The 16,537-nt window shown below is 45.3% G+C and overlaps 1 protein-coding gene across 1 annotated transcript in view; it reads right to left on the bottom strand.

Moving 5' to 3' along the window:
- eif4h (eukaryotic translation initiation factor 4h) overlaps positions 1-16,537 on the bottom strand; it is a 92,100-nt gene that overhangs the window by 38,635 nt on the left and 36,928 nt on the right. Inside the window, exon 2 of the mRNA XM_041196675.1 lies at positions 4,997-5,175. Within this exon, the coding sequence (XP_041052609.1) occupies positions 4,997-5,175 (179 nt within the window). The remainder of the gene's footprint in view (positions 1-4,996; positions 5,176-16,537) is intronic.

The raw sequence follows: 16,537 nt of genomic DNA, 5'->3' as shown, positions 1-16,537 counted from the left end.
TGTTCTGGAACTGAGATGATTGACCTCACAACCATCTTTATTTGTGCTACGTATGACTCCAACCAGTGGAGAGTTTTCCCCCTGATTCCCATTGACACCAGGTTTGCTAGGGTTTCTTGATGCCACACTCAGTTAAATGCTGCCTTGATGTCAAGGGCAGTTACTCTCACTTCACCTCTGGAATTCAGCTCTTTTGTCCATGTTTGAAATAAAGCTGTAAAGAGGTCAGAAGTGGATCCAAAAATTATGTCCTCAAAAGTAAGGTTGAGGCTATATGAAGGCACAATACTTATACTGAGAGGATAAATTAGTCTGAGAGCTCAATGCAATGGCAAGAAGGAAGATCTCGTATTCCAGATCATAGATAGGACACAACACCCACTCATCTCAACTAAAGAAAGTCTAAAGCTTGGGCTGGTAACCCTGAATGTGCCAACAAAGAGGTTTACAATGTGTCACAGCATACAAAACCTTTGACTGCAGAACAGATCCTAGAGGAGTACAAAAATGTGTTTACAGGGTTGGATGTCTAAAAGGAGAATGTCAACTAGAAGTAGATGAAAATGTAAGGCCAATTCAGCATCTGCCAAGAGGAGTTCCAGCTGCCCTCAAGTCAGGCTTAAAAGACAACATAGAAGAACTGGAAGAGAGGGGAGTAATTAAGGAGGTGACAACTTATATAAACTGGATTAGCAGCATGGTAACAGTGAAACAACGTGGAAAGCTGTGAGTATGCTTAGACTATAAATGATCAGAACAAAGCACTGAAGAGATCTCACTACTCCATGCTAACCATGGAAGGAACTTTGCCGCAACTTGCCAAGGCAAAGATCTTTACTACCCTAGATGTGAAGAATGGTAACTAGTAAGTGAAGCTGGACGAAAGCAGCAGCTTTCTAATAACATTCTGGGTGCCATTCAGAAGATACAGATGGTTGCTCATGCTGTTTGGCATCTTCACAGCAGTATCTTCACAGAGTATCAACGCAGACAGCATGAGATAGTCAGTGATCTTCCTGGATTGGAAGCCAGTGGATGATCTACTGATCTATGGATGTGGAGACACAATGGAAGAAGCCATAGCTGACCACGATCAGAATTTAATATGGCTGCTGGAGAGAGCTCACCAGATGAATCTGAAGGTGACCAAGAAAAATTTGCAATTGAAGACCCTTGAAGTCAAGTACATAGGTCATGTTTGACAGCAAAAGGGCTTCGCCAAGACCATGACAAGGTGAGAGCTATAGCAGCGATGCAGCAACCACCAGAACTGAAAGCAGTGCAAGGATTTGTTTGATTTGTGAACTATATAGCAAAATCTTTGCCTTACTTGTCATCAGAGTGTGACTCATTACACAAGCTTACTGCCAAGAAGGTGAAGTAGTATTGGAGAACAGAACAAGCCGTGTTCACGAAAATCAAACAGCTAGTGCTGACAACGCCATTGCTAAAGTACTATGAAGTCAATGATCAAGTCACTTTGCAGTGTGACACCAGTGAGACAGGTCTAAGAGCAACTCCTATGCAGCAAGGACAACCAGTTACTTTTGCTTCCAGGGCACTAATGCAAACGATGCAATATTCAGATTGAGAAAGAGTGCCTGGCTATTGTTTTTGCTTGTGAGCATTTTCATCGATATCTACTTGGGAGAGAAAAAGTAACAGTGGAGTCCGACCACAAACCACTTCAAAGCATTTTTCTCAAACCACTACTACCTGGTCCAAAGTGCCTGCAAAGAACGATACTTCATTTACAAAGATAATACCTGGACATGACATACATGCAAGGGAAACAGATGTACATCGTTGACATGTTGTCGAGAGCAGCGCTCCCCATGAAGAAAGTTGAGGACGCTACATCAGAATGTGAAATCTTCCAGATTCAACGTGAAGCTGCAGCTAGATCTGATCTAGAAGTCATCGACCCAGCAGACATGGTGCATCTGACAGGCAAGAGACTTGCTCAAATCAAGCCAACTACCCAACAAGGTGCAACTCTCCAAGTGCTACAAGTAGTAATGAGATGATGGCCTGAGAGCATCCAGGACACACTGCTGGTCACAAGTGCATTTTAGGCATACCGAGATAAATTGATAACCCAAGATGGCAACTTGTACAAAGGCAATAGTGTCATCATTCTGAAGGAGATGAGAGGAGAGATGCTGAAGCGCATCCATGCAACGATCAAGGAATTGAATCGAGTCTGAGAAAGGCAAGAGAAGTGCTCTACTGGCCAAACATGGGCAATGAAATTAAAGGCCACATTGGCCAATGTGATGCATGTAATGAGTACCAAGCTAAACAATCTAGAGAGCAGTTGATGATGCATGACATCCCAGACAGACCATGGATGAAGCTCGGAGCAGACCTCTTCACTATAGCAGGAACTGATTAGCTTGTCACTGTAGACTACTATTTTGACTACTGGGAGTTAGACCAGCTGACTTCAATGATACCAGGAGAAGTAGCAGAATGCCTGAAAGCACACTTCAGTCACTATGACATTCCAGACATTGTGATGAGTGACAATGGTTCTTAGTTCACAAATGAAGTATTCAGCCATTTCACAGATGACTGGGAAATTCAACACTGCACATCATCTCCGGATTATCCATAGTCGAATAGAAAGGCTGAAGCCCCAGCAGTGAAAATCGCCAATTTTTGAGCAAATCTAGCAAAGATGTATACAAGGCAATCCTTGAGTGGATAAACACACCAACTGAAGACATGGAAAGTAGTCCAGTCCAATGACTAATGTCATGCTGCACGCAAACGATGCTTCCAATAGCAAACAAGCTACTGAAACCAGAAGTATTAACAAGCGTGAGTGAAAAAAACCAAGGTGAAGTGGCTGAATGCCAAATTTCAGTTTGACAAGACAGCCAGCCCATTGCTAGAGCTGAGCATTGGAGAGCCAGTCAGGGTGCAAACCTTCAATGTTCTCAACAGGAGCCAGCCCATGTGGTATCTTGGGACATGAAATTGTCAGCTCAATTGTACGCAGTGGAAGTGAACGACCAATTATACTGGTGCAACCGCAGGCGTATATGTACAACTAGTGAAGCTGTCTTTCACAGCGTGAAGCTGTTCCCTCACAGCAATCGATCAGTCAGGAAGAAGGGATCTCACCAGCTGTACTGAGTACAGAACTACCATCAATACCACGGGTCCAAGTGTCCCCAAAAATGGCAATGGGACCACAACAGTTACCATAGCAACAAGTGCTGTGGGAACGACACTCTCTGGAAAGAGACCATCACCCAGATGAACATCCAATGACAACGCGCACGCGTACTATTAAGAGACCTGAATGGTTTAAAGACTATGTATGCAATGCAGGTGCAGAGACTGACTAGTAGAACAAACAGTTGTTAATGCATGAGAACAGTGCCTGTATAATGGATAACGAGGGTAACTCACAGTTACACATGCTCGTGCATGCAAATTTGTCTTTTGTTCGGTATAAAAAGTGGGATGTTTGGGTTTGAAATGCAATCAGTTCTACATGTTCTATCTGACTTGCTGTAGTCATGTGACCTCTACCATGAGGCAGTTCACTGGAGGCTGCCATCTTGAGATCAGGTCAACAATTTTCACTGAGACAGACACTGGAAAAGCACTGCAGTCTTTAAACATGAAACAGTTGTGACTGTTTCCAAGTCCTGAACCCACCTCCAGGGAAAACAGTCACTTTTTAGGATTTTCATCCAGGCACTCCGTTAATTAAGTTGGAGACAGGGCTCCTATCCAAATAAAGGCAGCAGGTGGGTTCTTGAAACTGGAGAGCCAATTGGAAGCCTTCCAGCTTGACAGCAGGCTGCAATAAAGAGTAAGTTACAAAGAGGGTGTTTTGACATGGAGGTGCCCTCTTGGCAACTTTTTGAAGGCTTCAAATAAAAACAGATTCAGCAGCCAGGCGATTATTTTGAGGTTAGGAGGTGGGTCGTTGTGGGGTGGGGTGGGGGGTGGTTGCAGGAGAATCTTTCTACAGGGAGGGCCTGTAGGCCTGGCTGGAGTGTTACCGCCCCACTCATCCCCAGTCTGCCAGTGGCAGCCTGCCTCAAGGCAGTTAAACTACCCATCATTGTGTTGAGAAACTGGAGGCCAACTGGAAAATCCCAGCTGGCCTGCTTTATGAGTGGTTAACAAGATTCTTAATGAGTCTAGTTGGCTGCCCGCCTCGTGGAGGTAGGTCATCCTGCTGACTTCGAACCTGCCTTGGCAAAAACAGCTGATGCCGAGAACAGGGTCAGGAAACTGACACACCAGCAGTATTTTCCGGTCCTGTCCTCCTCCATTATCAAACGCAGCGGGGCCCTAAGCTTCAACCCCAGATGAGAACAGGATGTGCTGTGATTGTTCCTATAGTTGAATATACTGCTCTCACTTATTATGAAGCCGTACACATGTTCACTGGCCACATATGCGAGCTATCAGAATTTGTATCACAACCAAAGAGGTGACAGAAAAAGAATTCTCCCAAAAACTTGTGGAAAATAGGTGTAAAAATGCTTGCAATATTTGATGGGAACTTGATGCAAATAGGTTACAGTCTCTGTTAAGATAGCAGAAAGATGAATTTCAAACCACCACATTAAATATTCTGATATTAGTGTATCAACATAACTGGGGCAAAGACTAAATTGTAATGGTAAAACCACTTTTTATACTTTTCATTTTACAACAAGGAACTGCAGCAACACTGACGATGTGAAGAGTTAGTTTTCAAATAAAGAACCTGTAATAAGGGCTATTTTTTAACATTAATAGGAGAATTAGGAAATGGTTGGGCTGTATCCATAGAAATTTATTGAAAATCACTTATGCAGTTTATAGGATAGGAAACAAGTGCAAGTTTTGAAAGCTGTAACAAAGATTAAGTAATCAAAAGTAATGTATGTCTTTAAAAGAGGACAGCTAAATCACAGGTCTACAAAACAAACTTAAAATTTAAATTTGCATAAAAATAAAACCCAGAACTTGTATTGCACTATACCTTTGAACTTGTCTGTTTCTTTGTCTCTGACTAGTCGAACACTCCTTACGTTCAGCTCCTTAAAAATGGCATCAATGTCTCCCTGCACAGTATTAAAAGGTAAATTTCCTACATAAGCAGTGAATGGGGGCTCTGTAGGTAATTCTTTCTGTTTTCGAGGACCGCTAACACGAGATCTTCTAAAACAACAGAAAATAAAGTTAATCTTCAGGCTGTTCATCTCTGAGTCACATCCCATTTAACAAGCACTTCATAAGATTTGTCATAGACAGTTTCAGTTTTATTAAATTGTACTAAAAGTCAGAAACTAATATGACCTATCTCCCATCTCCACCTAGACAGACCTTGCCTGCTCCCTACCCAAAATCATTGTTCATGATTTAAATTAACTTTTATGTAAGTTATGATGGTAAATAATTTGTGAGGAACCTGGTTACTATCTGTTGTTCCTGGTATATTTATCTAGTTTCAGCATTAAATAGTGTCAGCATTGTGTATGTCAGTTTGGGCAGCAATGAAAATTTAATGTTTTAACAGCCTGTGCTTGCAGCAACCAACCAGCTAACTTGTAACAGTGGACCGCTACTGAAACCCTTGACATCAAGAATGCACAAACTTCCAGCTTGCAAACTGCAACTTACAATTGATGATTGTGATGAATGCTCTCAACTGTATCACGTTGTTACAATACAAGTACAGGGGGAGTGGAGCAATTAGTGCAGTAATAGCGATGTTAGCCAATGTGCATTTTTAAAATGAAAATAAGCAAAATAGTGCTTTTTCACCTATGGACCCTGGTTTAAAGTCAAATCTCCCATCAATAATCTTATGCATAATGGGTATGGGCAAGCTCAATCCAGTTCCAAGTGGCCATGAAATCATTGCACAAAAACATCAAAGTTTTGGCACAAATTGGCAATCTTATTCAGCAGGGTCAGATATATAGGAAATAGAAACACCACAGTAGGAAATGCTGTTCTGAAGGTTCAGGTCAAAACACATTCTTGCACCATGAATAGGCTTCGTTCTAGATCTGGCTGATACCACTTTTTTTAATTCATTCACGGGATGTGGGCTTCACTGGCTAGGCCAGCATTTATTGCCCATCCCTAGTTGCCCTTGAGAAAGTGGTGGTGAGCTGCCTTCTTGAACTGCTGCAGTCCATGTGATGTAGGTCGACTCACAGTGCTGTTAGGGAGGGAGTTCCAGGATTTTGACCCAGCAACAGTGAAGGATCGGCGATATATTTCCAAGTCAGGATGGTGAGTGACCTGGAGGGGAACGTGCAGGTGTTGTGTTCCCATTTATCTGCTGCCCTTGTCCTTCTAGATGGTAGTGATCGTGGGTTTGGAAGGCGGTGTCAAAGGAGCCTTGGTGCATCTTGTAGATGGTACACACTGCTGCTACTGTGCGTCGGTGGTGGATGGAGTGAATGTTTGTGGATGTGTTATTAATCAAGCGGGCTGCTTTGTCCTGGATGGTGTCAAGCTTCTAGAGTGTTGTGGGAGCTGCACTCATCCAGGCAAGTGGAGAATATTCCATCACACTCCTGACTTGTGCTTTGTAGATGGTGGACAGGCTTTGGGAAATCAGGAGGTAAGTTAATCATCACAGGATTCCTAGCCTCTGACCTGTTCTTGTAGCCACAGTATTTATATGGCTAGTCCAGTTCAGTTTCTGGTTAATGGTAACCTCCAGAATGTGATAATAGGGGATTCAGTGATGGTATTGCCATTGAACATCATGGGACGATGGTTGGATTCTCTCTGTTTGAAGATCGTCATTGCCTGACACTTGCGTGGCATAAACGTTATTTGTCAGCCCTAGCCTGGATATTGTCCAGGTCTTATATAAAAGCAAAAAACTGCGGATGCTGGAAATCCAAAACAAAAATAAAAATACCTGGAAAAACCCAGCAGGTCTGACAGCATCTGCAGAGGGGAACACAGTTAACATTTCGAGTCCGTATAATTCTTCAACAGAATGCTGGTCTTGCTGCATTTGGACATGGACTGCTTCAGTGTCGCAAATGATGCTGAACATTGTGCAATCATCAGTGAACATCCCCTTATGATGGAAGGAAGGTCATTGATGAAGCAGTTGAAGCTGGTTGGGCTGAGGACACTAACCTGAGGAACTCCAGCAGTGATGTCCTGGAACTGAGATGATTGACCACCAACAACTACCACCATCTTCCTTTGTGCTAGGTTGACTCCAACCAGCAGAGAGTTTTCCCCCGATTCCCATTGACAACGGTTTTTGCTGGGGCTTCTTGATGCCATACTCGTCAAATTTGACCTTGATGTCAAGGGCAGTCACTCTCACCTCACCTCGGTAATTCAGCTCTTTTGCCCATGTCCAAACCAAGGCTGTAATGAGATCAGGAGCTGAGTGGCCCTGGCGGAACCCAAACTGGGCATCAATGAGCAGGTTATTACTTAGCAAATGCCCCATTGATAACACTGTTGATGACCCCTTCAATTACTTTACTGATGATCAAGAGTAGATTGATGTGGTGGTAATTGGCTGGGTTGGATTTGTCCTGCTTTTTGTGTACAGGACATACCTGGGCAATTTTACACATAGCTAGGTAGATGCCAGTGTTGTAGCTCTAGGGGCATGGCAGGTTCTGGAGCACAAGTCTTCAGAACTATTGCCGGAATATTGTCAGGGACAGTAGCCTTCCAGTGCCTTCAGCCATTTCTTGATATCACATGGAATGAATCAAATTGGCTGAAGACTAGCATCTGTGATGCTGGGGACCTCTGGAGGAGGCCAAGATGGATCATCCACTCGGCACTTCTGGCTGAAGATTGTAGCAATTGCTTTAGCCTTATCTTTTGCACTGATGTGCTGGGCTCCTCCATCATTGAGGATGAGGATATTTGTGCAGCCTCCTCCTCCAGTGAGTTGTTTAATTGTCCACCATCATTCACGACTGGATGTGGTAGGACTGCAGAGCATAGATCTGATCCATTGCTTGTAGGATTGCTTAGCTCTGTCTATCACTGGCTGCTTATGCTGTTTGGCATGCAGGTAGTCCTGTGATATAGCTTCACCAAGTTGATATCTCATTTTTTGATATGCCTGGTGCTGCTGCTGGCATGCCCTCCTGCACTCTTCATTGAACCAGGGCTCATCCCCTAGCTTGATGGTAATGGTAGAGTCGGGGATATGCCGGGCCATGAACTTGCAGATTGCGTTTGACTCATGGATGCCCAGTCTTGAGTTGCTAGATCTGTTTGAAATTTATCCCATTTAGCATGGAATAACATGATGGAGGGTCTCCTCAATGTGAAAGCAGGACGTCGTCTCCACAATGTCTGTGTGGTGGTCATTCCTACTGATACTGTCATGGACAGATGCATCTGCGGCAGGCGGGTTGGTGAGGATGAGGTCAAGTATGCCTATCCCTCTTGTTGGTTCTCTCACCACCTGCCGCAGACCCAGTCCAACAGCTATGTCCTTTAGCTTGGTCAGTAGTGGTGCTACCGAGCTACTCTTGGTGATGGACATTGAAATCCCGCACTCAGAGTACATTCTGCGCCCTTGCCACCCTCAGTACTTCCTCCAAGTGGTGTTCAACATGGAGGAGTACTGGTTCATCAGCTGAGAGAGGGCAGTACATCATATTAAGCCCGAAGTGGATGTTGAGGACTCCCAGGGTAATTCCTTCCCGACTGAATACCACCATGCCGCCACCTGCCCAGGGACAGTGATGGTGGTATCTGGGAAATTATCTATAAGTTATGATTCCGTAAGGATGAGTATGTCAGGCTGTTGCTTGACTAGTCTGTGAGACAGCTCTCCCAATTTTGGCACTAGTAAGGAGGACTTTGCAGGATCGACAGGGCTGAGATTGCCATGCCTAGGTTGATGCTGTCTGGTTTCATTCCTTTTTTGTGACTTTGTTGTGGTTTGATACAACTGAATGGTTTACTAGGCCATTTCAGATGGCACGTAGGCATTAGTGAACCAAATGGGTTTCATGGTCAGTATGAGACTTTTAATTCCAGGTTTTTATTGAATTAAAATTCCACCATCTGCTGAATCCGGTCTCCAGAGCATTACCATGCGTCTTTGGATTACTAGTCCAGCGAGAATGCCACTACACCATCACCTCTCCTGTATGGCTGGATGGCAAAATGCAGAAATGCATTATTCCTCAAGCACAGGTACCCTTCACTTCAACAAAAAATAAAAATTACCCAAAATGAAAAATGAAATTCTAATATGTTGCAGAATATTTTGGTGTATCATGAAACTCTGCAACATATTCAATTGTTTGTTCATTTCCAATGTTTTTGACCATATTAGTTTTCATTTTTGATTTGTGACTGCTATTTATTTAGTTAAATCTTTGCAGGAAATTCCAAGATTTGGGAAACTTTAACATTTATAAGGAATATACCTCAGTAATCAAATAATCCTGTATGTACATCATTAATCATTGTATTATAACAAGCAAGAAAGACTTGCATTTGAATACAGCTATTCATGACTACCAAATGACTGAAATACTTTTTGAAGTGTAGTTGTAATGCAGGAAACGAGGCAGCTAATTTGAGTTCAGCAAAATCCCACAAATAGCAAGTGATAATGACCAGGTGATGTTGATTGAGGGATAAATATTGACCAAGACACTGGGGAAAACTTCCCTGTTCTTCTTCAAAATAATGCCATGGATCATTTATGTCCAGCCGAGCAGGCATGTATGCCCTTGATTTAACGTCTCATCCGAAAGATGGTACCACTGACAGTGCAATGCTCCTCAGTACTGCACTGGAGTGTCTGCTTTGATTTTTTGTGCTAAACCCTGGAAGGTGATTTGAACTCAGGACCTGATGATTCTGAGGGAAATGTACTACCAACTGAGCTACAGCTGACAAATATAATCAGTATATACAACATTAGCTTCTATGACATATATGTGTATAAATTGATGAACTGAATAAGAGAATATAGAAACCACCTTTCATGATGTTCTGTTTGATTAATTTGTAATATTAAAGCTGTTACCTTTTGACTCAAACTAAAAGACACTTCATAAGCTCAGATATTAGGAGACTTTTCCAACGCCTTTTGCTCATATCAAAGACTAGGTAACAGTTTCCCCAAGGGAGTCACATTCTGAAAATTTTGAGTTTGTGTAAACTTGGTCTAATAATTAATTCTAACCACAAGTTTCTTCCTGGAATTTACATGGGATGTATCCTGATAATCTTGAAGGTAGAAACTATATTTAAAAACCTAGACCCCCCCCCCAACCTTCCTACCTTTGGAGACTTACAGAAACAGTTAGACAAAGTAAAACACATACAACTGTACTAATTGTTTATTTACTTTAAAAATGAACTTGCAGACATCGCCCCCATTTTGGATGCTAGGTACAGTCTGTATTTTATCTACATTGAGACTGATGCTAGCAATCAAGCTGAGGAACTGTCTTGTATATGCTGCTGCACTTTTGACATTCAAATAGTAAGCAAATAGCAGCATAAACGACAACATTATCATTACACTGATAAAAACAATACATTAGGCTTTACATTACCTTGAGTCTATAATAAGAATTATTAGAAGCAAAACGTAAACTGTTATTTTCATCCTTTAACTTTCAAATCTGTACCTCTCGTCTTTTTTTCACACCTTCCCTTCAACATGATGATCACAATCAGATCTGAGTACTTAGTACTGAGTACACCATGTACATCATCTTGAATGATAATAAAAATACCTGGAAAAACTCAACAGGTCTGGCAGCATCTGCGGAGAGGAACACAGTTAACAATGCCTGCTGCATTGCTCCAGTGAAGCTCAACACAAACTGGAGGAACTGCACCTCATCTTCCGACTGGGCACTTTACAGCTTTCTGGACTGAATATTGAGTTCAACAATTTTAGATCATGAACTCTCTCCTCCATTCTCACCCCCTTTCCGATCCCCCCCCTTTTATTCCAATAATTTATATAGATTTTTCTTTTCCCACCTATTTCCATTATTTTAAAATGTATTTCCATCCACTGTTTTATCTCTACCTTTTGGCCTATTTTGATCCTTCACCCCATCCCCACTAGGGCTATCTGTACCTTGCTTGTCCTGTTTTCTACCCTTAATTAGCACATTCCTTAGATAATATCACAACCTTCAACATCTCTTCGTCCTTTTATCTATGACATCTTTTGGCTATCCAGCTATCACTGGCCCTCTATCCAGCTCTACTTGTCCCCCTCCACCACCCCCCCGCCACCCCCCTTATACCAGCTTATATTTCACCTCTCTTCTATTTTTACTTAGCATTTTTGAAGAATCATACGGACTTGAAATGTTAACTGTGTTCCTCTCTGCAGATGCTGCCAGACCTGCTGAGTTTTTCCAGGTATTTTTATTTTTATTTTTGTTTTGGATTTCCAGCATCTGCAGTTTTTTGCTTTTATTATCTTGAATGATATTTGGTAATTGTTATACACAGGCTTGAGGCATTTTCCTATATGGCGTTTACATTTGAACAGTACCTGAACTGGTGACAGGTAATTCATTATGTTGGCAATATGATGTGCATACATCTTTCGACACACTGTTGTGTGGGAGGTCTTCTTGAACAATCACTGGAATAATTACATTGGTCCTGTAAAACGCCATTAACTAATTGATATGTAAACAATGACTTGCACTTATATAGAGATTTTAACATCAAAAAAATTTCAAGATACATGACAAAGGAACAGAAGCAGTGTCTTTGAGATATTTAGAGAGGTGACAAAAGTCTTAAAAGTTTTAAGTAGCCTTCCAAAGGTAGGCAGAGAAGTACTGAAGGGAAAGGTTTAGGGAGTGATGCTCAGAGAAGTCACACTACTAAAGGCTGTGTCAACAATGCCTGAGAAGAAGTAGCAGGGAATTCTCAGTCAGAGGCCAGGATTTTCCGTGCCCGCCGGTGTCGGGCGTGTTCGTTGGCATGAGCTGACAATCTTGAAATCAGTTTGCAATAGTCCACTCAGTCCACTGATGGCAGGCTGCGTTTCCCGCCATCGGACGTCAGGAAACTCATTGTAATACATCTGCACATCATTATTACGCCAGCCCGCCGGAATCGTTCCCCCCCTACCACCTCCGAACCCCCCCTCCACCCCACTGGATCGTCCATCCACTTCAGCAGGAAAGCACACCGACATGTTTCACAAAAGCATATAAACTCAGAGGTGAGTACACAGTAACGTTGTGCAGCACTCACCAGGGTCACCTGTTGGACTTCAAGCTTGAGAAGTGTTGTTGGGGGGGTTAAGGGCAGCCCTGCCATTGAGGTGTCTTGGCAGGGGGGTGGGTGGGCAAGGGCTGCCCTGCCGTTGAATATAGTGCACAAGCATTCGGGGTGGGGGGTAGGGTGGGTGAGGGAAGGGGCCACGCATTAGGAAAATTGCATAAAGTGACCATTCTTTTGCAACTGAGACAGTTCAGACGCAGCCACATTGATATGATTGGAGTCGGGCTTCAAGCTTATCTGCCCACTCAAGCAACACAGAGGCATCAAAGTGCTACCAAGTGCTCCAAAGCTTTTCACCCCACCAGCACAGACTGCAAAGTAATGAGTGTTTTAGTGAACTGCAGAATAGTTGGACAACTGCGCACATTGTACAGTCTTCTTGCTAAAGCTGGCCATGGAGCAGTCACTGCTGGAGGTGCACACAGCCCCTTGCAATGTTATCATCCTGGTTTGGACCAGTCTCCCCGAAGGTTCAAGCTAACAGTGCAGCCTAGCAGTGCAGATTAGGAGAGTGCCTGTGCCTGAGCTGACAGCACAGAATGCAGTCCAATGAGCAAATCGGTTGGGTGGAGTGGGGCAGAGGTGGTGGGGTTTCGGGCAGCCATGCAGCGCACTAATCTCTGACCATCCAAGTGGTGGCCAGCACTCTCCAGGAAGTGTTTAGCAGCCTTCACACTTAACCAGGGCAGGTTCTTATTACGCCCATGCTAACCACGTGTCTCTCTTTTTCATCCTGCAGGAGTACATCAGGATCATGGAGCCTGATAAACTAACTGTATGCCTGATGGCCTACAGAGAGCAAAGACGATGGAAGAGAGAGCGACAGGCTCCTGGCTGCGCAGAGGCAGGAGCAGAAACCTCAGGAAGAAAGGGCAGCAGGGGCTCCCACACACGCTGCCCAGGAGCAACAGCGAGCTGTTGCTGGTCGGTGCCTAGTGACACCCAGGGTCTATAGACACCGTCTTTCATTCTTGCAGATGACCGAGCACCTGTGTCGCTGAAGACTGCATCCAGGGAACTGGCTTCTCACATCTGCCAGCTACTCAGGATTTGGCGCCATGGGGACGTGGAGAGCATCCACTGCCAGTGGCCGTGAAAGTGACCGCGACACTCAATTTCTGCCAATGGCCCCTTTTAGGGCTCCACTTGCGTTCTCTGTGAGATCCCACAAGTCTCCACCCACAAATGCATCCTTGAGGTCATGGATGCCATCTTTTGCAATGGCACACAACTTTGTGCATTTTGCCCAGGACCAGGACAGCCAGAATGCAAGAGCAATTAGATTCACCCAGATCTTGGGTTTCCCACAGATGCAGGGTGCGATTGACTGCACTCACATGGGGCTAAGATCTCCATCGCAACATGCAGTGAATTACATCAACCGCAAGGGCTTCCACTCGCTGAATGTGCGGCAGAAATGCATCCTGCAGGTGTGTGCACGGTTCCCAGGGAATGTGCACGACTCCTATGTCCTCAGTCAGTCACAGATCCCTGCAGTCTTCCAGGATCCACAGAAGCTGCAGGGATGGCTCCTCGGACAAGGGCTACCCGCAGATGCCGTGGCTGATGACACCATGCGGCAGCCTCAGACAGCAGCAGAGCGAAGGTATAATGAGGCTCATGCTGCAACTCACAACTTGGTGGAGCAGACGTTGGGATGCTGAAGATGAAGTTCCAACGCTTGGACCGGTCTGGTGGAACCCTGCAACATAGTCCACAGCGGGTGTCACACATTGTCATCGGTTGTCGTGCCCTTTATAATTTGGCGCTGGAGCAGGCCGAGGAGCTGGCTGAGGAGGAGCTGTAGGTCTCCTCCGATGAGGAGGACACCGATGGGGATGAGGGTGAGGGGGTCCTCAAAGTCGTTGATGATGGAGATGAAGCTCTCGCACTGGCTAGATGAGGTAGGCATGCTCAGGAGGCCTTCATAGCTGCTAGATTTGTGGAGGATGATGACAGCCATGCAGTGAGGTAATTCCATAGATCCTCACATTGCATCTGTGAACATTTGACTCCAGACTGGCTTATGGCAGCGCAAATACCTTCTGTGGGAATCATCCTGTCGTGGAGACCCAGTGTAGGCCTTAATAAGTCACTCAATTGCAGGAGGATGATAACGACATGCAGTGAGGACACTCCATAAATCTTCACGTAGTCTCTGAGAATGTCTGACTCCTGTTCAGCCAAGGGCAGCTCGCTTGCACTCCATGATCAGGGTCATATCATAGAAATGCAGCCATGAAACTTTAGAAGCATCTGATCCTTAGTCTGCCTTCAGCGCTGGAGCCCTTCAGGACCACAGCATCAGTGGTCACAGACTCTGAAGTGATGGGGGCCAGCCCCACATTAAAGGTGCTAAGAGCACACAGAGAGAATGAGAGAACTCTGAGTGACATCTGAGTTTCACATCTGAGTGACATGAACACTGCTCATCAGAACAAGGAGCTATAGGCAGGGAGACATTCTTGGGAGTTTATTGACAAAAGTGAACAGTATGTGCAAGTGATTAACACTCGTGCCTAGGCAACTAATTCTTATTAACTTTCCTAACCCTGCAACTATGTCTTGGTGCTCCCCGAGGTGGAGGCAGCCTGCTGACTGCAACACCCTCCAATGACCTTGGCGGGCATTCACTGAGGGCTGAGACTTGGAGGGCCCCGGCCTGCTTTCGGGGTCCTGCAATGTGGCAGTGGCACCCTCCTTGGCCTGTGGAGCTGGAGCTGCTGAGGTCACAGGAAGATGGGATTCAGATGGGCTGGTCACTCTCGGAGTCACCTGGGTGGATGGACCTGGAGTGTGCACCTACAGATCCTCCTCCCTATGGGTGCCCAAGGGCCCCAGGCTGACTCCTTGAAGGGGTAGCTGGAGTGAGACTGAGCTGCCTGGCACCCCTCTCGTGTACACATTGTTGGAGGCCAACTATGGCATCAGCGATGGAATTGAGCCTGCACAGCAGTGCAGGGCCAATGCCCTGGACCAAGGTCTCCATGGCAACCACCATCCTACCAGTGTTGACTTTGGTGCGTTCACATACTGGCGCTATCACCTCAGCCTGAAGGTGGACGGACTCCTCCATTGTGCATTGCAATCTGAGGAGTGCAGCGAACATCCCTTCCTGATGTTCTCAAGCTTGCCTTTGCAGCTCAAGCAACTGTGACATGGCCGTGTCCAGAGGCTTGTCATCTGACTTGGACTCAGCACATTTCTGGCCTCCAGCAGTCCTCTGAGTGCTAGACACAAGGGAAATCCCTGCTGCTACCTGCTGTGGATCAGACAGTGCAATGTGCTCACTGGATTATGATCCTGAGGCTATTCTAAAGCTAGGTCCCATCGAGGTCTTTGTCTCTGAGCTGGCGGAGAGTGTAGGTGAGCGCTGCAATGGGACTTCAAGGAAGGTGCCTCCAGATTCCACTTCAGAGGTTTTTTCCGGGCTTGATTGGAGGCCCTGGGTAATGGATTCCTTCGGCTGTGTTCCAGACGTGCCTGCGGAAGCAAAGGGAGATAATTAGTACATGGCCAATGGCCTGTGAAACAGGACACATCACTCACAGCATGGTTGACTGATGGATGTTGGACCCTCACCTGGTAGACCACCGCCGACCTCACCATCAGCAAAGGACTGGTCCAGAACGTTGCTGGCCAGCTGGATGGCTCTGTTTTCAAAGTCTGTGAGGATCTTGATTTCAGGCATTTCTTCACCAGTCTGTGACCTCTCCCTTTTGTTGTGTGCCAGCTTGTCTTGCATGAATAGAGATGGAGAAATTGTAGGCAAGGCCAGGCCAGATGATAAGTGTGGCTGGCATGTGTGGGAGGTGAGTGGTACCATGGATGGGATGAGCACAATGGAGGTGTGTATGAGAGGATGAATGGGGATGTCCCTTGAACCGGCAGTGATTGAGATCCCTGTGAATGTGTGATGGGTTTGTGAGTGTGTGAGTTGACAGTGATGAGAAGAGTGACTTACCCTGGCGGAACGGAGATCATTCATCCTCTTCTGGCACTGGGTGGCTGTCCTCTTTTGAATGCCGTTGACACTGACCACCACTGCCACCTCCTCCCAAGCCAGGTGGATCATGCCGCTGCCCATCTTGTGGCCACAGCGGGGCTAGAGGACATCCCGGTGGGACTCCATGGCATCCAAAAGGCATTTCAGTGACATGTCCCTGAACCTGGGGGCCGCAGTCTTTTTGCCTTTCAAGCCATGTTTTCCCTGCAGCAGTCATGGTCAGGAAGCACTGAGATGTGGTGCACGCGGCTGGACTTTAAATATGGCACCAGG

The sequence above is a fragment of the Carcharodon carcharias genome, chromosome 10 (genome assembly GCF_017639515.1).
Source record: "Carcharodon carcharias isolate sCarCar2 chromosome 10, sCarCar2.pri, whole genome shotgun sequence".
Taxonomy (NCBI): Eukaryota; Metazoa; Chordata; class Chondrichthyes; order Lamniformes; family Lamnidae; genus Carcharodon; species Carcharodon carcharias.
Note: the sequence above shows the minus strand (reverse complement) of the source record. Positions and strands in the feature narration are given on the sequence as shown.